General features: G+C 39.1%; 1 protein-coding gene across 1 annotated transcript; it reads right to left on the reverse strand.

Annotated features, from left to right (window-relative positions):
• Nucleotides 1-10,598: 10,598 nt before the first annotated feature.
• LOC136768824 (plasma kallikrein) lies at nt 10,599-17,140 on the reverse strand. The gene is made up of 6 exons (XM_066723205.1): nt 17,064-17,140; nt 16,473-16,566; nt 15,497-15,674; nt 15,035-15,309; nt 14,240-14,379; nt 10,599-10,836 (listed from the first exon to the last, which is right to left on the reverse strand). Exons 2-6 carry the CDS (start codon nt 16,513-16,515, stop codon nt 10,675-10,677), a joined length of 798 nt encoding a protein of 265 aa, XP_066579302.1. The 5' UTR covers nt 16,516-16,566; nt 17,064-17,140; the 3' UTR covers nt 10,599-10,674.
• Nucleotides 17,141-23,313: the final 6,173 nt, after the last annotated feature.

Here is a 23,313-nt window from a genome sequence, read left to right on the forward strand (position 1 = left end):
GAAGAGTATCCAGTGATACAGTTGTAGGTGTACAGTAACTTGTTCAGTGATTCTTTCCAATTGGACTTTTGTGTTTCTGTGAGTGTTTTGTGCATTTGCAATTGTTTTCTATTAAAATGCTCCACCTGTCCATTCCCTTGTGGGTGGTAGGGCGTCGTTCTGGAGCCGGCAACACCGCAGTACTTCTGTAACTGTGCAAAATGTTGATTTTCAAACTCTCCACCTTGATCATGGTGAATACGAGGAGGAAAGCCAAACTTTAATGAAAAATCATTAAAGATGTGGTCTGCAGCAGTCTTGCCTGACTTAGATGTGGTTGCATATGCTTGGGTAAAATGAGTAAATTGATCTTTGATGATGAGAATATACTCATATCCTTCTTTGCATCTGTCAAGATGGAGTAAATCGATCTAAGTCCGAAAGACTGAGTGGTCACAATACTTGCTAGCGGTGCTTGTATTTCATGACAGAGCTTTGTCTGTTTTAGACAGGTGCAGGCTTTTGTGATGTAATACTCAATGTCAGCTTGCATATATGGCCAAAAGAAACGGTCTTGCACAAGGGATGTGGTACGGTCGATACCTTGATGGCCCATCTTGTTACTGAGTTTTCTAAGCACTGTAGCTTTGTATTGCTCAGGTAGGACTAATTGTGTGCAGGCTGTTGTTTTGTGCTGCAGGATATTATCATCATCCAATATTAGTTTCTCCCACTCATGAAACAGGCAGTTTTAGCACTGAGTGTTGTAAGCTCTTTTACTCGTGGCTTAGATCCTGACTGTTTACATTTAAGAACAGGACTAATACTCTGATCATTCTCTTGTGCATCTCTCAATTCCTCTTTTCACAGAGGCAAGACAGGTATGTTTGTGGATGGAGTTTTAGTTGAGGGACACTCACCAGATGCTGAGATGGACAAGGACCAGAGGATGCTGGATTCTTTTTGCACCTTCACAGCTTGGACTGTGGCTCCGATAGCATCAGAAGGCAGTTCCTCAGAGCACTCTTTCATCATCGTTTTAATGTAAATCGGCAACGTGTCCTCATCAATGTTTTCTTTACCTGGTTTGGCTACCCATCTGCACCCTGTTGCATTTAACTTGGCTGTAGACAAAACATATGTGAGTGGATTATTGTCACTAAAAACTTTGGGCATAATAGAAATAGTCTCAAAATTGTTCTATGATTGATCATTTCAGGGCGAGGAATTTGAGCGTTCCTGAATGGAGATGGTAGTTTTTCTCAGCATTATCTAGGGCAGTTTTCCGTCTTTCTTTTGATATAAAACTGCTCCTTGGCCTTGGTTAGATGTGTCTGTGTGTAGAATACATGGCTGTGAAAAGTGGGTGTAGCAGACATTCAATGAGCCATTCTAGTGTGCTCTGGTGCAGGTCAGTCCAAATAATTGGTTTACTAGAAGGCGTGCAACTGGGTTTGTTCTTTGACTTGGCTGTTCTAGCACTATGCAGTACAGGAGTGCCATGTCCTGGACTTGCCTTAAGCAGGTCATAAAGGGGGTTGGTTATATGGGAAAAGTCTCAAATATATTGCCTGTAGTAGCTCAATAGGTCTGAAGTAGCAGACTTCAGGTTTGGAAAGGTCACACTTACTTGACTTTAGTTTAATGCCATGCTCTCTGAGGTGTTTCAGCACTGTTCTTACATTGACATGGGATTTGAAGGTTTTGCTGAATTTCCAAGGTGTCGTCGAGGTATGGTATGCAGATTTCATCCCTTAGACCTTCCAAGCACTCTTCCATACAACGCTAAAAGGCTGCAGGGGCATACATCAATCCAAATGGGACCCTCACCCATTCATATAGCCCCCAGGGGGTCACAAAGGCAGTCATAGGCTTGCTTTCCTTTGCTATAAACCCATAGTGATATGTTTTTCCCTGATCCATTAGGGTGAACCAACAGTTACCTCCAAGGATGTCTATGATGTCCTGGACTCTGAGGATGTGTTGGTGATCTGGATATGTCTTCCAATTTAAGTCTTGGTAATCAATGCAAAGTCTTTCCTGATGCACACTAGGAGGGAAGAATACGGGGAAGTAGACTTCTCAACCCAGCCTTGTGTTATGAGATCCTGCAAATACTCTTTCATCTCATAATATAAAAGCTTGGGGACAGACATATATGTGTGTGAGACTGGCTCAGTATCTTTCAGTGCAATGCTCAATTGTAGGTTTTTAATGCAACCAATGTGAATATCTGACCTTGAGAATGAATGGCACTCTTCTCTGATCATCTGCTGTACAATCTGTTTCTTATGTTCACTCTGGTGACTTAGGTCTACAGGCAGATCCCACACATCTTCAGTGATTGCAGCATTTTGAGTCATGTCAGTATGTGCGCTGTGAATGAGAGGTGGGATGCCTAAGATTATAGCAGGAAAGACTGTTTTCACTGGCTGTACTGTTCCAATTAGTGTTTGCCCTCTTAACGTGATGTCATGATCGGTAACATTATACACAATAATGTATATGTGCGGTGAAGTACATTTTTTTTTGTTTAAATAGGGTCTCACAGTTCAAGTCCTTTCCAACTGAGGATTAATATCTGGCTCATACATGAGAGTTGAGTCATCTTTGAAAGGCTGTGAGTACACATGACACTGGATTTGAACACTGCTGTGTTTTGGGACAATGACTTGCTCTTCTTTTGCTGTTTTGACTGGCTCAAAACAATCAGTTTTATGAAGGCACTGACTTTGTGTTTCTTAAGGCTGGGAAAAGCTGCTTTCACAGTTTGATTCAACTGACCAATAATTTTGCTATGTGACTGCTCCTGTTCCATACTCTTTACAATCTGCTAAATTACATTAAATCTTATAATGGGGTGAGAGAGATGTGTACCTTTCATGACAAGCACTGGGATCAGTAACTCATCTGAGTGAGCAGCTTCAGAAGCAAGCTTGAAAGAAACTTCAATCCATCCAGTGTATGGTATATTCATTCCATTTGCAGCCACAGTGTTAGTGCATCAGGCATATCCAGGATCTGTAAAACATTTCTCAACATCACATCCAGTAAATACAAATTTTTCCACGGTTAATCAATGATGCACACTTGAGATCCGGTATCTCATCGAGCGTGAACTCTCTTGCCCTGCAAATAACATTCAACAAGACATTGCCTTCCCACTAATGACGTGACAGTGGAGTGTTGGTTTACTTGGGCGGGAGAAGAAATGTGAGCACTAGCTTTCATACGTGAATATTGTTAATTTGGTTTTGGCAAACAAGCACAGTCTCTTTTGTGATCAGCCCAGTGATGTGTTTGACATGTTGTAGAGCAGTGCAGTTATTTTGCATGTGGAGCACTGTTTCAGTCTTTTGCTTTGATTCAGAATTCCACAATTGGCACATTTTTGGGAATGTTATTTCATAAGATCATTACATTTGTTATGGGAAATCTGGTGACTATGTTGACAACTTTTAGGATTAACAAACATCTAAATATGTCGTCCTTGAAATGAGTCATGATAATTCATTGGGTACCATTACCAAATTATTTTTCATGACTTGTTGATGCATTAGTTACTGGTTTGTTCATGTTAACTAACATATTAGTTAATGTCTGAAAGTGGTACTTATTGTAAAGTAAAACATTCTTGTTCCTCTACATCTTGTGTTTAATTGTGTGTCTAATCCTTACAGTGTGTTATACAGTATAATGGGTTAATACATTGTGTGAATGATGTCTCTTGCTGTATAAGAAATATTGTAGTATTGAGTAATTTCATGTTTTCCTTCTTGTGTTTTCTTTTATTTCCAATATAATCCACTGTGGTGACCAAAAATGGGACCGGTTTTAACACACTCTGAAACCCCAAAATTGGTAAAAAAAGTAATGTCCAGAATTTGATTTGATAGTGAAAAAATGATCCAAGACATACAAAACATAAAATATAAGGAAGGTTCAAGTATATAAACTGAGGATTACAAAGATAAATGAAAGATTATGGCAACATGTCTAGCTTCTTCAGGGAAGCGTGTGGTCAAAAGACTGTCTGCCACTATTCTCAGCCACACCTCCCCAGGCCACTTAAGTGTATTCTCTGGCCTCTATTCACAAGATATTTAATACACACACAAACAATAAAAACAAGGTAAATGGTTAATTTGGCTCCTACAAATTCAGACACTAATTGTTTGAAACATAACAGAAAACAATTACTTACATAACATTTCATAAAGGAGCCTAAATGTGCTGTAGTGCAACAATATATGTATACATTAAGTGTTGACTATGATCCATCCTCATTGGATGATGGGCCCATTATTCTAGCAGAAGTCCTAACTTATAACGATGGTCTTGGTCTGGAGTTTGACTGACAGGACCTATCCCTTTGAATTAGTTTTAGTCTCCAGCACTCTTGCCAGTGGCCATGAAGAACGGGGGGCTATGGCATAAACCACCATGATGATATCTCCAATTTTGAAGTTGCTTCTGACTTTTGACCACTTCTGCCGCTCTTGCAGAACAGTGAGGTATTCTTGTGTCCATCTCCTCCAAAACAAATCAGCCATATATTGGGCTTGTTTCCAAATGGTGCCTGGCATAGGGATATGATTTGAGAAATACACCAGGAGGGAGAATAGGAGTTGATTTTAAAAGGAGAATGTGGTTTGGAGTAAGAGCCTCTAGGTAATGTGCATCAGATGATACAGTCGTGATTGGGTGGATGTTCAATATTGCTTCTGCTTCACATAAAACGGTCTGAAGTCTCTCATCATCCAGAGTTTGTTAGTGAATAACAGAGTTGAGAACCTGTCTCACTGACCTGATAAATTCTTTAATTGATCTTAGATTGGTTTTACATGGAATCAAAACAAAGTATATGGATTTCTCAAGGTCTAGAAGCATTAGTTTGGAAAATGTTTAAATTACAACTCTGGACAATTTGGTTTTAGAATGTGTCACTTCATACAAATACCTTGGCATTTGGTTAGATGACAAACTATCTTTTAAAACCCACATTATTGAGTTGTTGAGAAAATTGAAGTTCAGTTTTTTTATATATATATATATATATATATATATATATATATATATACACTCACCTAAAGGATTATTAGGAACACCATACTAATACTGTGTTTGACCCCCTTTCGCCTTCAGAACTGCCTTAATTCTACGTGGCATTGATTCAACAAGGTGCTGAAAGCATTCTTTAGAAATGTTGGCCCATATTGATAGGATAGCATCTTGCAGTTGATGGAGATTTGTGGGATGCACATCCAGGGCACGAAGCTCCCGTTCCACCACATCCCAAAGATGCTCTATTGGGTTGAGATCTGGTGACTGTGGGGGCCAGTTTAGTACAGTGAACTCATTGTCATGTTCAAGAAACCAATTTGAAATGATTCGACCTTTGTGACATGGTGCATTATCCTGCTGGAAGTAGCCATCAGAGGATGGGTACATGGTGGTCATAAAGGGATGGACATGGTCAGAAACAATGCTCAGGTAGGCCGTGGCATTTAAACGATGCCCAATTGGCACTAAGGGGCCTAAAGTGTGCCAAGAAAACATCCCCCACACCATTACACCACCACCACCAGCCTGCACAGTGGTAACAAGGCATGATGGATCCATGTTCTCATTCTGTTTACGCCAAATTCTGACTCTACCATCTGAATGTCTCAACAGAAATCGAGACTCATCAGACCAGGCAACATTTTTCCAGTCTTCAACTGTCCAATTTTGGTGAGCTTGTGCAAATTGTAGCCTCTTTTTCCTATTTGTAGTGGAGATGAGTGGTACCCGGTGGGGTCTTCTGCTGTTGTAGCCCATCCGCCTCAAGGTTGTACGTGTTGTGGCTTCACAAATGCTTTGCTGCATACCTCGGTTGTAACGAGTGGTTATTTCAGTCAAAGTTGCTCTTCTATCAGCTTGAATCAGTCGGCCCATTCTCCTCTGACCTCTAGCATCAACAAGGCATTTTCGCCCACAGGACTGCCGCATACTGGATGTTTTTCCCTTTTCACACCATTCTTTGTAAACCCTAGAATTGGTTGTGCGTGAAAATCCCAGTAACTGAGAAGATTGTGAAATACTCAGACCGGCCCGTCTGGCACCAACAACCATGCCACGCTCAAAATTGCTTAAATCACCTTTCTTTCATATTCAGACATTCAGTTTGGAGTTCAGGAGATTTCTTGACCAGGACCACACCCCTAAATGCATTGAAGCAACTGCCATGTGATTGGTTGGTTAGATAATTGCATTAATGAGAAATTGAACAGGTGTTCCTAATAATCCTTTAGGTGAGTGTATATATAAACTAAGCATGTCTGTCATCTAGACATAGAAGGGAAATTGTGCAGACCACCTTTATGTCTATACTGGACTATGGTAATATACTTTATATGCATGCTTTTGCATCTGTTTTAAAAAATTTAGACTCTGTCTATCACACAGCATTACATTTTATTACTGGTGCAAGCTTTTGTACACACCATTGTCTTTTATACACCTCTGTTGGTTGGGATTTTGTATCTTCTAGAAGGGCCAGACATTGATTATTGTTTGTTTATAAAGCTGTCCTGCAGAAACTACCTAATTATCTTACATTCAAATTAAGATGGACAATAAGCACCTATGAATTGTGCTCATTCTGAGATTCATTCACTTCAATGCCCCCCATTCATGGAATGCTCTGCAGGAGACCGTTGTAAATGACTGTTGAGTGACCATTTTACCGTGAATTGTGTGTGCAATTCTTAAAGTGTTTTAACTATATATTAAAAAAAAAAAAGTTTATGTTTTTGTTTGTTTTATTGTATATGGTTGTAATATAGGGCACCACTGTAAATGAGACCTCTGTGTCAGTTGGTTTTCCCTGTATTAATAAAATAAATGTAAAAATAATAAATAAAGAAGTCTCTCCCATACTACACCATGGTGAGAGGCTGCTGGTGGGTTGAAACTCCATTGGACCCCTTCATGGAGCATGGCACTTTGGATTCTACTTTCACTCAGATCAGAGAATGCTCTTTTTTAGTTCTTTCTCTGCACCAACAAAATTGGTTCCATTGTCAGATCTGATGTGTTTAACTCAACCCCTCCTACATATAAAAGCATATATACATCTCAAAGCATGGATGCAGCAGAATGTGTCCAACGAATAGGCCATCTCCAGATGCACAGCTACTGGACATGCAAGTAAAAAGTACCTATTTATAAGACTTCTTTTCACATCAGAGTGGGAGATCTGGTTGTATTCTTTCTAGTGGGAAATCAGTCATCTTTTGTTCCCCTGTTCATCCTTTCACACATCAACGTTCATTCAGTTTTTTCAGCCAGAAGGGCTCTGCTTTGCTTTACTGTCCCCTTTCCCAAAATCTCCTATACAATAAGAGACAATAACTTCAACATAGAAATCAACATTAGGAGTTATGGGATCATCCAGACAGATCAGCTGAGACACTAGGATTCTGCATTATTCTAGTCCTCCCCAACCAATCAGTCCTGCCTATGTTTTACTCTGGGATCTCCATCCTAGACAGTGGTACATGCTGAAATGTAATCGGTAATCAAACTCCAAAAACACTTAATTGTTCCAGATCATAGTGATTTGGAGACAAACAACTGACAAATCCCCAGAACGTGTGAGTCTATAATCATTCAGGCTTCATCTCGTCAAGCAGCCCAAATAGGAAAAAGTGATATCTTACAAGAAGAAAATCAAAGCCCCCACAGTGAAATCGTTAGAGCATTTGATTCCACGCAAAGTACAAATATCAGGACTGCAGATTATAGTTTAGTCCTAGTAACCTTTCCTTAATTATCTTCAAACCAACAGATACAACAATTGGTCAAAAACTGGTTTTGGTTATATTTACAGTAATAGTTCACATGCCAGTGCTTATTGTAATCATTGTTTTCCGATATGAACCAGTCTGTAAGGTTGTCAGTCACAGATCCGATTGCAAAATGCTTCATGAGACTCTGCCTTTGTTAATATTGGGTGTTTCTGTATGTTGATCGAAACTATCAAGTGTTGCACAATGCTGTACCCGCCCAAGCCATAACAAAAGGCCAAACCCTGTACTGCAGCAGTATCTGTAGTGTTTGTATAGGACATACAAATGATTGTGGAGATCCTCAGTGTAAGTGCATTTGATGCATACAATAACAAAAAACAACTGAAGAACTGGCCTGCAGTTTGTCATAAAGTGTCTCAGGTGATTTCTGTACTAATTTGTATTGCCTTCTATTATTTAGTTATATTTTTAAAGTAAACTAGATCCATTTTACTCACACTATCCATGTCCCCAATGTTGTTCCCAATATTGGCACCAATATATACTTTTTAATACCATTATTATTATGATTACTATTATAAGTATGTGATTGGATTAGAAAACTGGGACTTCTAACAGTAAATGTAAAATAGTAACATCTCATGAAACTCTGAGCTGTGTGTTTGTTTTTATATGTAAAATCACTGTATTAAGTATCCCTTTTAGCAGTGGTTCCCAAACTGGTCCTGGGGGACCCCCTACCCTACTGGTTTTTGTTCCAACCGAGCTCTCAATTACTTAATTGAATCTTAATTGAAGTAATAATTTGCTTAGATTTTACTTTTTAAATTGTGTAAGAAAATAGTTGTTTCTTCAATACGTTTTTTTAATATAATTCTATACTTAACATAAAACCCCTACTATTTAAAATAATTAAAAGTCTCTGATCTCTGTCTCTGGTAGAATTTGATCCTGCTCAGAAATGGCAGTGTAAATGTTCGGTCGATCATATGAAATCTACCTCTCAGAGAGATTTTTTTTTAGTATGTTTATTTTTAATGCTTCAGTTGTGAATACCAGTGCACATTACCGTCTAAATGGGGCTTGGAATTTATGCTACTGTATTGTGCCAGAGACCGGGAGGGGATCAGCATGGTGAGCCACTAAACAATGTCATGTGTGCTTCATCAAGGTATAGCAACTTTGGTGAAACGGGCAGACAATTACATTTCTTTGCTGAGAACAACAATGGCAGCAACAAAATACATTTTTTTTTTGGATAATTCCCTTCAGTGTTGCTAATATTTGTTCTGTACATCATGTACATGCCCCTTTATTTTGTTGCCTAGTCCCATGTTATTTCTATACGACAAATGTTTCTAGTGTTTGCTAATTAGGATCATTTTATTTTTAGTCCTCATTCACAAATAAGTCTACAGTTTCATAATTTAATTTAAGTTTTTTCCCCCTTCATGTAAGTTACTGGAGTTGGCTTCCTGTAGGACTGAAGAAGATCTCTCACTATTCAGCCCTGCAGAAATAGCTGCACTTTGCCCTCTTTGACTGCTGTTCAGCACTATTTGAAACAATGTTATGAAAACACTGTTCAACACACTTAAAATACATGTTACTATCATGTATAGTTTAACAAAAACAATTTATACTTCATACAATGGTAAAGTAATTCCTTTTGGAAAATTACGTACTTGAGACAACTACTGTAAACACACGTACAGTTTCATACGGGAAAACAAATGTTAGTTTACTCAAGAATTTAACAGGAAACAGGGTCTGATAGTTAAAGGAAACCTATAATATTTGTCGTTCAATGGCCACCAGCATCATAATTTAACCTTGCAAATGGTTGCTAAAAACATTACGGATAGTGTTTTACCTTGCAATTGATTCGGGCTTCATTAATGATTTAATGTGTCTTTTCGCCTTCATCCACAATTCGTGCATCAACTTTGCTCCCTTTTTCTTGTGCTGTCTCATAAGTGGCCTGTATGTTGTCCCTTTTTTAATTTATGCATGAATTTCCAACAGAAATGTCTTTAGAACTGTCGCTATTTCGAACTGCATGTTTGATCAATCGCTCCTGATTTCAGAAAAAGGTGTAAATAAGACTGTGAAACTTTGATAAATAGGGCCCTGTCTCCAAACCCTCCGTCTAGTAAACCACATGGCTCGTATGAATGGGGTTTCCTTCCCCTTTTATAAAGGTGCTACAATGTAATTTGTTATTAACCTTCTCGTTACTCAACTGTACTGCTACAATATAATTAAGTTTGGACTTGGGTGCTAGTGCGGTGGGGTTTGCTTTAAAAGTAGGCAGCAGACGTACATCAGTGCTGTATTACTTTATATTTTATGTTAACAAAAAATATATAATTTCAAAAGCTTTGGTTGTTTGGAATACATTTAAAATGCATTGGTTTTACATTAGAATAATCATACTGAGATAAAACGATAGTTTTTGATGAAGCTCTGTGTTCTAAAGGACTAATTTAATTTTTTAATATAATTAAGTTTGGACTTAATTCGCTTGCGAAGACCCCTGTGGCTGGAAGTTGATCCTGATCAAATGTACATGGTGTGTATACAGTTGAGTGGTTAATTCATATCCAGAACGGAAAAATCAACCCAGTTCTAGCAACAGTAACACAGTCATCATCGCCCTCTGCTGGTGAACAGGGGTTGAACAGTTTGGGAGCACTTTGCTTCTTCCCAAGCTGTCATCTTCCAGCAGTTTATCCGACTGAAGCTTCCACAAAACACAAATGTTTTAAATCAATGCAATTTTATTTGACATTCAATAGAAATGCATCTATAGGATGAAATGAGACTTTGCTTTTTTGTTTTAGAAAAAGCATCAGCTAAATTATTATTGCAGTCATTGTTTGCTGATGAGGACAGGAACATACTAAACAGTATTTGTATTAATCCAACCTATGTAGTTTTTCACTCTGATGAACACTGATGGCTTGTAATCATTATAAGATGGGCAGCTGTCACTATAACTTAGAACACCAACCTGAACCCATGCGTTAGAGACTTTACACATCAAAGGGCCCCCAGAGTCTCCCTGAGAAAGAGAAAAGAAAGAAGCCTTAGAGGACCTTATACATTGTAAATGTTCCCTAAAAGTCTGCTAAGCATATTTAAATGGAGAATCACACCACGCTCCAATATAAAAGCTTCTAAAGAGTGTTCTAATAGATAAACATCCTACAGTTAAAAACACCCAATTATTATATATGCTAGACTGCAAAGGCAGGTTGGACCCTAGACTGCTTTAACTAGTTATTGACTGCACACACCCCATATAGAGCAAACGTATAGTTATCTTACAATTCCAAAAAAGTTCCCCCAGTGGGTGTTGACCCTTCCACACTGAAACACTGAAAATGCCTGATTTCAATGTCGCTGATAGGTCACTGTGTGCAGTCAGTCACTTGGCCTCCAGCCCAAGTACACTGCACCCAGGACAAACACCATATTTTCCTTTTTCACAAGACATGAGAGCTTTACTGCTGTTGTGCTTTAATTTGATTAATTCAACCAGCATTCATTGCAATTCAAATATATACATTTGGATTATTATTTTATATACAGTATATATATATGTATAGGCAGCAGTGTGGAGTAGTGGTTAGGGCTCTGGACTCTGGTGTTGTGGGTTCCATCCCTTGAGCAAGGTACTTTACCTAGATTGCCCCAGTAATAGCACAGCTGTATGAATGGGTAGAATGTAAAAAAATATATAACAACTATAACAATTGTAAATCACCCTGGATAAGCGTGTCTGCTAAGGAATTGAGTAATAATAATATATCAGTGATGACTTATCTGTGGCAGGGGAGGTGGAGCATGAGAATTGGTGAGTTTAAGCTGTGGCTGAGCCCAAATGTACTGCACTCTTGTGTTTATTAGTGTGTGTCATAGGAGCTAGCCTACCTGTGTATAAGGATGTCACAGAGCAGCTCCCAGGATAATGTGGAAAAAATCCCACTCCTCAAGAAACCAACCCTTGACCCCACCTCTTCTCAGAACTACCGCCCTGTCTCCCTACTCCCCTTCCTCTCAAAGACTCTTGAGCGGGCAGTCCACCGTCAGCTCTCTGAATTTCTGTCCCAACACTCACTCCTTGATCCTCTGCAATCCAGCTTCCACACAGCTCACTCCACTGAGACGGCTCTCCTGACTGTCACTGACTCCCTCAGCTGTGCTCGGGCACCTCTCTCTCCTCAGTCCACATCCTCCTTGACCTCTCCACAGTATTTGACACTGTAGATCACTCCATCCTCCTCTCCTGCCTCACAGACCTTGGGATCTCTGGGACTGCTCTCACCTGGTTCTCCTCCTACCTCAGTGACCGGTCCTACCAAGTGACATGGCGAGGCTCCTCATCCACCCCCCAACCTCTCCTCACAGGCATTCCCCAAGGCTCCATCCTGGGCCCCCTCCTGTTCTCTCTCTACACTCACATCCCATGGTTTCTCCTACCACTTCTATGCTGATGATGACCAGATCTTCCTGTCTTTTCCCTCTTCTGACCCCCTCAACCCCTCTCATATCTCTTCCTGTTTGTCTGCTATCTCCTCCTGGATGCACTTGCATCACCTCAAGCTCAACCTCTCCAAATTGGATCTCTTGTTTTCCCCCTCTTCCTCACCTTCTGCTAACCTTTCCATCTCGATCCCCTTGGAATCCACCACACTCTCTCCTTCTTCTTCCACTAAAAATCCAGGAGTCACCCTCAATCCTGCTCTCTCCTACACCCAGCACATTACCACGCTGACACGCACCTGTAGATTCTTCCTGAGTAACATACGCCGAATCCGTCCCTTCCTCACCAACTACTCGACTCCAGCCTGGACTACTGCAACTCCCTCCTGGCCGGCCTGCCTGCATCCACTACCCGCCACTCCAGCTCATCAGGACTCTGCGGCTCGTCTGGTGTCTCTCTGCCCCGATTCACACGCTACTCCACTGCTCCGCTCCCTCCACTGGCTCCCGATAGCGGCACGCATTCAGTTCAAGACACTGACCTTCACCTACAGCTGTCTCTACCACACTGCACCAAGATACCTTCAGACGCTCGTCTCTCCATACATTCCCTCCTCTCCACTCTCCTTCCTCCAGAGCCGCTCCTTCTCATCCCTGAACCCTAAGTGGTGGAACGACCTGCCCACCGAAGTCAAAACAGGTCCCTGACCTCATTCCAGCGCTTACTCAAGATGCATCTGTTCAGATGGTACTTGTAATATTAGTCCTTTTAATCCCTGTTAGATAGCACTTCAAAGAGTTTCATTTTGCTTCTTGTGTTTTTGTTTGTTTTCCTCCATGCTCCCTTTCCCGTAACCCTTGACTGTGACCCTACATCTTGACAGCACTTGGCTTTACTGTCCAGGATGTATGACCTCACTTGCCTGTGTAAATTGGAAGTTGTAAAATGTATTTTGAATTGCTATGTTTTATGTAAATTGAATTTGTAATGTTTAATGCCTTTACTTAACTGTATTTTTGCACTTTGTTTTGCACTTATGTTGTAAGTCACCCTGGATAAGGGCGTCTGCCAAGAAATACAAATAATAATAAAAATAATAATAATAATAATAATAATAATAATAATAATAATAATAATAATAATAATAAAAAGGCTCCCTAGGTGGGTGTTTAGTTGAAGATGTATTATTCTACCTCCCTCTCTCTGATCACAGGGCCTCTTAGGGTATCACACAGCAGGGCAGACTGGGTGGTGATTGTTGGAGGTCTACTGTCTTTTTTAATCCCTCCATTTCTCTCTCTTTGGCCTGTCTCACTGTCTTTACTGTTTCTCTCACTGCATATACAATAATATTCCAAGTGTATATACATGAATTGCAATGAAGGCTGGGTGAATGAATCAAATTCAAGCACAGCAGCAGTACAGGGCAGACTGACTGCACACAGGGGTCTAACAGTGACTTTGTTCATGAAGGTTTTTCAAGTGTCTCCAAAGTGAAAGGTAATTTCGCAACACCCTCTGGGGAACTGTTTCTTCATTTCAGATAACATAGGTTGCTTTCACAACCCAAACTTTTAATATATGGCATATGATTTTTGACCCTGATGTTTGTTCTGTAAACCACAAAATGCCTCATTTTCTGTTTGTTTAAAGTATATTTCAAATGTATTTTGGACCATATATATTTTTTTTGTATGTTTAAAATGTTTCGTAGGGTAGCATCTACCATATGTTATTAACATATAAAATAAATGTATGAATTACAGTTGGTTCTTGAATCTAGAAAGAAGGGGCAATTTTTGTATATGAAAAATATATAGCGCATACATAATTTACCATATATTAAGGGATCTCCTACACTTCATATAATGTTTAACTTTACTTGCTTTAGCACCATTGCACTGTGCTTTCCTTTGCATTTTCTGGGCTTTTACCTTGTTAGGTCAAGGAAAACATAGGTAAAAGTAGAGACACTTACATAGTAAGTTCCTCTGCAATCAGTGACATATCCTGCGCAGATAACATCATTTGAGAGCATTATGTCTTTGTACATATTGACACAGTCTAAATGCTCCACAATAGGCACCTTCAATGTCAGGAGATGAGTGGACAGAGGGCCTGAAAAAGAGAGAGTAAATAATGCTTTAGTATTTTGCAATAGTTTATGTTATATGAACAATTTAATCATATTAACTGGGTTTTTGATCCAGAGCAACATTTGCTATATTATTTTCTGAAACTCACTGTCATTCTCTACAGAAAAATACAGGCACCATAGTAAGTACCATAGTACATCATATTACGCTATATAGTTTTATGCATTTCAAACACAGATTTGATTTTGTCATGTAAATAATTGATTTGCATATATTTTTTTTACCTGTTTTCTATTCCTCAGTTAAAGGTTTACGTTTGTTCATTATCATTCCACATTCATTTATCCATAACTACCACTGAACTGTAGACCAGATATTTTGGAACATTTTGGTTATGTTCAAAAGTTCTCTCATCAGGGTGTTCTCCCTTGAAATAATGATATTGTCACTATATGCAGTTTTTTGTTTTACAAATAATGTCTGTGTAATAAAATAAAACTGAAACCGAAAACATACCTCTATAGTAGCATACCTGGCAAACAAGCTATTGTACCCTTTTGTTTTATATCAACAAAGAATAACTAATTAGCTAAGAAACGAATTGATGAATCTGTGCCTATGCTTTGGAAGATTTCATTTTAGGACAGTAGAGCTAAGATTTGCACATTGGCTCATACCATTGTGGGCCGTCTTCCCCCAGCCAGCTATCATGCAGTCCTTGACATCTACATTGTTGGGTGCCTCCAAGGCAGCGTTTTTGATGAGGTCATGCATTTCCACTGGTTCTTCAAGCTCCGCAACTGCAATGTCGAAGTGCACAGAGTTCAAACTGTATTTTTCATGTGGGATGATTCTTTTCAATTTCCTCATCACAACATTGGTGTCAATGGCATCCGTTTGCAGTGTTCCAAGATGCACTTTGTAGACATATTTATTCTTATCTTCATTTGTCCTACATGTATGAAAGGAAAAACATTAGCCAAGTTTACCTCATGGCATCATACACATGACACACACAGCAATCCCATTCTTTCCTCTTCATCTATCAAAATCATATATCAGAAGAAATACATATTTGTTCCACCAGGGTTTCACCAGGGTACCCGTGAAACCGTGCTTAGGATGAAGAAATACTCAACGCATCAGGAGCCCGGTCTAGGAAGCAGTGAGCAGCAGAGATGATCCACTTCTGGCCGATAAGGGAGCCCCCACATATGAATGAGTAGCTTTTATCTGTATTTGACTTATAAAACACGGACACGATCCATGGCCATTCGCCTTCCTTGGCTTTCTCTCCGCCCCCAATGCCTCTCACCACTGACAAAGAGAGAAATAAATGATTTTTAATTCTCAAAATATGGCAGCGTCGAGGTCACAGGGACAATATTGTTATTGTTCCACGTAAGACTATATATATATATATATATATATATAGAGAGAGAGAGAGAGAGAGAGAGAGAGTTATTAACAATTTGCAATTAAGCAAGGGCCTGGATCAAATTGCTTCAGGGAAAAAAAAATGATATTGTTCTAAGCCTTTGTAACTGATAATACAAATGGAAAGTTTAAAACTTGCTGTGCCAAGATCAGGTTCTGTAAACAATATCATAACCCTAAATCATTAACTCGTGATCTGCATACTACAATCTACAGTTAAAAAGACTAATTGGAGGGGACATTAACACCTGCATCACTGGATGACCTAGAACGAGGTATGTTACTTCAACCTCTCAACATACTCTTTCATTTATCAGCTATACATTATTTATCTTTGTTAAAGAATCGAGATTTATAGATCCATTACATTTACTGAATTCTGTGCTCCTCTTCAGTGCCAGGACTTGGCTAGTTTGGTGTATGTGCCCAACCCCCAGATTTGAACACCTCTGAGCACCTGGTCCATACAGCACAACATACAAACACTACACTTTACTGAAAGAGTGGATCCCCTGACACTAGTGCTTTGCACACAGTTCCAAGTCTAGCGGAGTTGTGGCACCCATAATAGACCCCAGCACGCATTAATTGAATGTATATAAACTTGTCTTCCACATAGGTGGAACACTACAACCTCAGGGCATCAGAGAAGATCAAGCTTGAATAAATTAACCTCACCTTGGCACAGGATCAGGAGCAGAATTGCTGTAAAACAGATCATTTTGTCCCTCCCTGAGGTGCACTGGACTGTATTGCTGGATCTGCAGAGACACTAAATAACATTACCCAGTTTACATGATGACTAAGTCCCTAACTAACCTTTTTGTCTCCTAATGTCAGGATGTCAAAGTAGAATAATAATTCAGGAGTCAACAGCATCAGATTAAGTGTGGTGTACAGAATATATCTCAGTAATGAGGAAATGCTTATATATGGTTGTTCTATATTATTTCATTTAAAAGACCGGGACTGATGGAAGAGGTAATGCTTTAGTTTTTTTGCCCCACATAAAACACCCAAGCACTGCTATATCAAAAAAAAAAAAACATAAAATAAAAGAGTCTGCTATGAACTACTCAGTGAATTTAAACTTTTAATATTCTCTCTGCATTGTGTAATTACCACACACTTCTCTCCTCATTCCCTTCTCCCTCAGAACTAAGCCAACAAGCACCCAAGCATGTATACAGTAGGTGCACAGTAGTACTGAATGCACATAACAAATACTGTCCTATAGGAAAATATTAAATAAACTAAGTATACAAAAACCTTTTTCCCGTGCTGATGTGTGTCAGTGCTGTCCTTGTGGAGTGTGTGCCGAGTGGTGTGTCAGTCACTGTCGCTCGGTAGATCTCTGGAGTTGGTGTGCAATGAGGGATAATCTTATATTGGTGAGGCTGGTCAAAGTACAATTTCCTTTTTTCCAAATTCCTGGCATACTTTGCATGTTATGCAGATTTCCATCTCATTTCAGACAATTACAGTTGTGTGGCTACACACTTGATATATATATATTCTTCTATGTGCTCCTTATTTCCATAGATGCTCCCAGAACATTTTAAGGCCAACTTTTAACACTTTATCAAAATTGTCTGGTTCTCTAATTTGTTTGCATTTTCAAATGTGTTTGTGTTTTGTACTTCAGGGTCACAGTAGTACATACAGAGATGGAACCAATAGCCAGATAGATACATGTTTCCATTCTAGCTGCTACCCCTTTTGGTGCTTTCTGGGGGTTGGGATGTGTCATGGTTGACAACGACACTTACACCCCTACTACGCCACCCCGATATTTTAATGAGGTGGGGAACTTAAAAGCCCTCTAGTTCCCCACTCAAACTCTGACCCAGGTCTCGGACAACCACCACAGAAAAGGAGACACAGGTAGGATATATTTTCTTCATTTCTCTCACATTGGGCATGAAGTCTGAACAAGTGATATCAGGGAAAATTAATATAGCTAAACCGCCTTTAATAAAAAGATGGGTGATAAAAAGACTCACTAAACCCTACCCTTACTAAACTAAATACAATGAAGGAAAAAATGTACTAATTAAAACTATAGCTAAATTAAAACTATAGCTCAGTGTTACAGGAGGTGACAGGATAATTGGCACTAATTCATTATAAATTATTTGTTTTCATAAGAGTATATATTTTATTTCATAAGTTTATATTGACTGGGAATTTTCTTTGAAATGTGAGTTTTTTTGTCTTTCTAAATTGTGAGCACTGGTTAAGTTAATTGATAATTTCCCCAATGAGTGCACCTGCAGCTAATTTAGAGGCTGCGGGCTATTTTAAAATTACGGACTGGCGTTATCGCACGTGAGTGGCATGAAACCAGACTAATTGAATTATTTATTTTTGTGCAAGATGTTTCACAGAGGATTGGACTGGGCAGTAATGAACAGGGAGGCTGTGTGACTGGGCAGTGGCTGGGCGTTTCACTGGAGAAGAGCCATGCCCTGTGTTCCCATCCCCTGTAGTAATACCCGCTGGTGTCAAGACGTGGAGAGAAAGTGCAGGTGCTGATGTGGAGAGACGGGGCAGCTGGAACATGAACGGAGTGGCAGGGGAGGAAGGCGGAGGGAATGAGAGCATCCCTATTCGGTGTCGCAGAGGTGAGGGAATGTGGACGCAAGGGATGGCACCACCACCACCATGACAAGGACCTGGAGATGTGCATGGAGGGATGGCTTCCTTCTACAGGAGCTCTAGAGCCACCTGAAATAACACAAGTCTTCTTCACGAACCCAACAAAAGCTGCAGGTAAGTATATAATTATTATGTCATATTTTGTTGAAAGAACATGAAAGAACATGTAATTAAACAATTTCCCCTTTCTTTAAAAGAGATAACTGTGTCAAATACTTACCTGATTGGCCAAGTAGGTGTGACACAGTACTTGGCTTGCTCTTGAGTGCCTGAGGTGTGCAGTTTGAATCCTGCATTTATTTATATGGAAAGGAAGGCGTCCACGCATTAAATTAACTACTCTGCAATGTGACAAATCCTAAGGTGGTTTATTTTTCCCAAATTTAAAATTTTACTTTTGGGCTTTAACATTACGTCCACTAACAGTGGTTTATTCCTAATGCTCCAATATCGTGGTGGACTCTGGAGGAGAAATTGGTGTTTCCTCACAGGCTTCAGGATTTAGTACGTTCCGACATTCCTCTTAGACAGTGCAGATTACGTTTTTGTCCCATTATTACGCATTTAATCACAATCTGGCACTCTGTGGAAAAACATTTAAAACTCAAAATAAAATGGCATTCTTGTACACCTATCTTTCATAATTATTCCTTATTATTATGGCCCTCCCTTTTCTTTTCCACAGTGGAGGAACAAGGGGATACATACTTTTTCTGATATTATGAGTGATTACTTTATTCGTGCATTCCAGGATTAACAGTTGCAGTTTAACTTGCCAGGTTCTACTTTCTTTTTAGCTTTTCTTAGCAAACTAACTGTTCACACACAAACACATATACATATATCCCAAACAGTTGTATAATAATACACAAATCAAAATAAACAATATAAAATATGTACCCCTGTATATATAATGTACTTTTACTTTTACTCCACTACATTTATGAAAGTAAGATATGATCTTACTCTCTGAACAGTGACGCGTTAACTGTATTAACAGTTCAATTTTATAACAATAAATGAATAACAACACCTTTCGACACTACCGTGTTATCATCAGAGCTATAAATGCATAATATGTGAGAGTGTTGCAATAAAATCATTTTTTCATTATATATATATAACATGTATATAATTTATATATAAAATAAATATAAAATGTGATGTTACGTATGCCATCTTAAACAACTTGTGTTTTATATAAAGTGTAAACATCACCATGGACATGATTTTGGGATTTAGATTTTTCTCATATACAACTGTATTTAAATCATAAAGTGAATAATTAAGTTAATATGTAAAATAAATATGTCTGATTGGTCAGATTCTGTCCAGTCGTGGCGCAATAATCAAGACAGGAGACCGTTTCCATCTGAGCGATGCTAGTTCTCCTTAAAGCAGTGGAGCTCCTACTGAAATACAGCAGCTCTACGATTTGTACTGAACCACCAACACACTTTATATCCATGTCTGACACAGGACGAGCCTTTAGAAGGATGTGCATCCTGCTAATTTTATGAAACTGTTAAGGTCGGAGACATGAACCAAATTAGGGAGAGTTTAGGCTGATCTCTTTCAAACCCCCAAACAGCCTCTGAATGCTCAAAAACAGCCTTTGTTGCCAAATGCATGGATCAGGCCAATCAATAACTCACACTGCTGGTCCTTCAGCAATAGAGAACTGCCTCTGAAAAGTTATACCATGTGTCTCAGTGCGGAGGGTCTTGTCTGGCCACGGGTTCGAGTCCGTCTTTGACCAGGAAAACAAAGAGCTGATGCGCTAATGGACGAGAGGGGTGGGTCTGCCACGGATCCAGCTCACTGATGGCTCACTACAGCGCTGCTCATTATGCTACAGTGTGATTGGTCACAGGTATCTAGCAAACCTGAAACATGTTAATTCCACGTAGATGTATGTCATTCCTCTCTCCAATTAATAACAGTAATGAGTCGTCTGTGGGAAATGTAGTGGAGTAAAAAGTACATTATTTTGTTCATAAATGTAGTGGAGTAAAAGTAAAAGTAGCCACAGATAATAAATATTTAAGTAAAGTACAAATAATTGAAAAACGTACTTAAGTATTTGCACTTTGTTATTTTACACCCCTGATGGTATGCTGGACACTTGGGGTAGGCCTAAGTGGCTGGTTTCTTTACTTTATGGTTACATCTTTGTATAAACCTCTTGTGGCTTTTACAATCTGGAATAAGGATATTAATGTAGACGAAGACATTTGTTGGGAAAATGTCTGGAACAATATGGCTTTTGCCTCCAAGAATCCAAATCATCAGATTATTCATTTTAATTTCTCCGACAGACCATATTTAACACCTCGTAAATTCCACCTAATGAAACTTACTCCCAGTCCTCAATACACACTATGTCCTCAGGGAACTATTGGGAACGTTTCTACATATGTTTTGGGATTGTACAAATGTGGTTGTATTTTGGGCATAGGTTTCTTCTACCTTATCTACTGTTTTGAATATAGATATTCCTTGCTCTGCACTAATGCTCTTGCTGAACGATGATTCATCCCTTAATTTATCAGTTCAGCAGAAGCGGATTTGGTTATCTGGTTTAATGGCAGCTAAGAAAATACTGGCACTGTGCTTTCCACAGCTCGAATCCATGGTGCTAGAGAGAAAGCCTGGAAAAGCACAGCAGTTGAATTAAGTATGCTCTCAAAGTTTTTATTTTATTTTATTTTATTTCTGTTTTTGTTTGTGGGGATCGGTAGCCATAATTAAGTGGGAAATGGGGATGGAGGACGGGAAGGGATTCTATATATACTAAAATAATGTCACATTTTCAATTGAAATGTTTTGTCATTAATACAAAAAAATTGATCACAAAAACAATAACAGAAAATCATAGCAAGAGGAAACAGCAACAGCTATGTATTGGAAGAATAAATAAATGAAATTGTTTCCATGATCGAGTCTGTGTGCTTCTTTTACCATAAACCTAGAGTTATACTTAACTTCGATATGGGCCGGTCCTCCCAAGGCCGGCTTCCTTGTTGCAACTGTTGTCTGCCCGTCACCGGCTGTCAGTCACAAAGTCCCTCTCCGCCCACTCTAGGAACCACTGTTTTCCTTCTCTGTCTCTTGTGCTGCTCTGTCGAACTGAGATCTGAGATCTGTCAATACATTCACACGTGCAATAGAGAATAATGTGCAACACAAAATAAGGCATTAATAATACAATAAACAGATCAAACCAAAGGCAAATTAAAAAAAGTGAAAGAAAACAATAGGACTGATGTGCAAGTGTTTATTAGCTTTCCTCATGAACTCTCTTATTCCACTGTTACATTGAGATGCCCTGTACACTGAACCTGCTGCCAGTGTTAAAGTAACTTAGATGATGCAGTCAATTGACCAATGTATTTCCATTGCCATTCCTAAGTTAAATAATTCAATGTTACATACAGTGCAGTAGCCAGGAATTTGCAGAGGGGGGGGGGGGGGGTTGCAAAATGAGGGCAAACAGGAATGAGGAATTCCTGAGCACAATGTGTGAGCACAACACACTGTGGTGATTTTAATTTAGTTTGCTGATTATAATATATATTTTTTTAAATATACATTTCAATTTTTTCACCATTCCCGTTCAGCATTGTTATACTGTAATATCAATGCCTAGTATTGACTAAAGTATTACTGTGTGGCACAACCACTTAAAGACTGTTACAGTTATTTTAATAAGTGCCCTATTAACTGATAACTGCTAGATTTTACTGCACAGTATCAGTGCTACACATGCACACATTTCTGATCATCCGGAGTGTTTAGAAGCAAATCCCGTGGTAATGCTACCTATCGTTCAATTGATAAAAGCAGAGTAAACAGGATTTTAACACTTCAACACAATGACAATGTTTTAACACTGAGGAGAGTTACCTTTCAGAGTAGAGTTAACACTGTAAGTTTTAAATGTCCCATAAAACATGTAAGAGTTGGTTTTTTTAAATCCCTTAGAGCAGAACTTTTAACTCTGGGGCAGTGTAAAAATGCAAACTCTGTTGAAAGTGTTCACTTTACTCTGGTAAGTGTAGATTATATAAACACTTTATCTGTGTTAAAATTAACACTGTTGGAGACAATTCAACACTGGAGAATTTAACTGTGTGGACCTAATTAAATTGGATTATAACTCTTTTATGTTTGCGATCCTGCCTTTCAAACAACATCAGGGAATTTAAAATGCATAAGTCGGTTGAGTTGAGATGTTAAACGAATCGTGATACACGTTTTAAACAGCAGTGGCGCTGAAGCTGTATACTTTGACCTCGCTTTACAGGTGCGATAGCAGCGAGCAAGTTGTAGCGTCGCCTTACGTGCACACTGCCCGCTCGCTCAACTCACAAGTCAATCAGTCTCCGGCGCGCTGTTGCTGAGTCCTGCAATGCGTGCACACAGCGTGTCTTCCTAATTCATGCCAGTGACAACCAGGAAGCTGAGCATTTATTTTATGTCAACAGTAAAATGACGGCAAACCTAAATGCACAAATGGGGTGCATTCCCGCAAAAAATAAACACTCCTGGAGCTCCATCTTTTCTTGCTCTTGTCAACTTTTATAAACAAAAACACTGTGCACCTCAGTATATAGATTGCTTTCTGTATGTAATGTCAATATAATAGTGTTTGTGTGTAGTTAAACATTCTCTTGGAAACTAAAATGCTATCACATAATAAAATGGTTTAACAGCTCCACTCATTCATTTCACATTGACTCACATGTGGTCTAACCATCCTATTTGTGCAATAACAGGTAGGGCTCAAGTAGAGATGTAGTGTTCATGGTTATAGTTTCCATGGCTACCTGAAAATATAGGGGAAACATCAGTCTCTGCA

This window comes from Amia ocellicauda, chromosome 14 (assembly GCF_036373705.1).
Source record: "Amia ocellicauda isolate fAmiCal2 chromosome 14, fAmiCal2.hap1, whole genome shotgun sequence".
Lineage (NCBI taxonomy): Eukaryota > Metazoa > Chordata > Actinopteri > Amiiformes > Amiidae > Amia > Amia ocellicauda.

Coding starts and splice junctions, on each gene's coding strand:
- LOC136768824 (XM_066723205.1), bottom strand. CDS start 16,515: ATGATCTGTTTTACAGCAATTCTGCTCCTGATCCTGTGCCAAG. Junction 15,310..15,496: donor CTAGACCGGGCTCCTGATGC/GTTGAGTATTTC, acceptor TCATACATGTAG/GACAAATGAAGATAAGAATA. Junction 10,837..14,239: donor ATTGCAGAGGAACTTACTAT/GTAAGTGTCTCT, acceptor TCTCTTTCTCAG/GGAGACTCTGGGGGCCCTTT.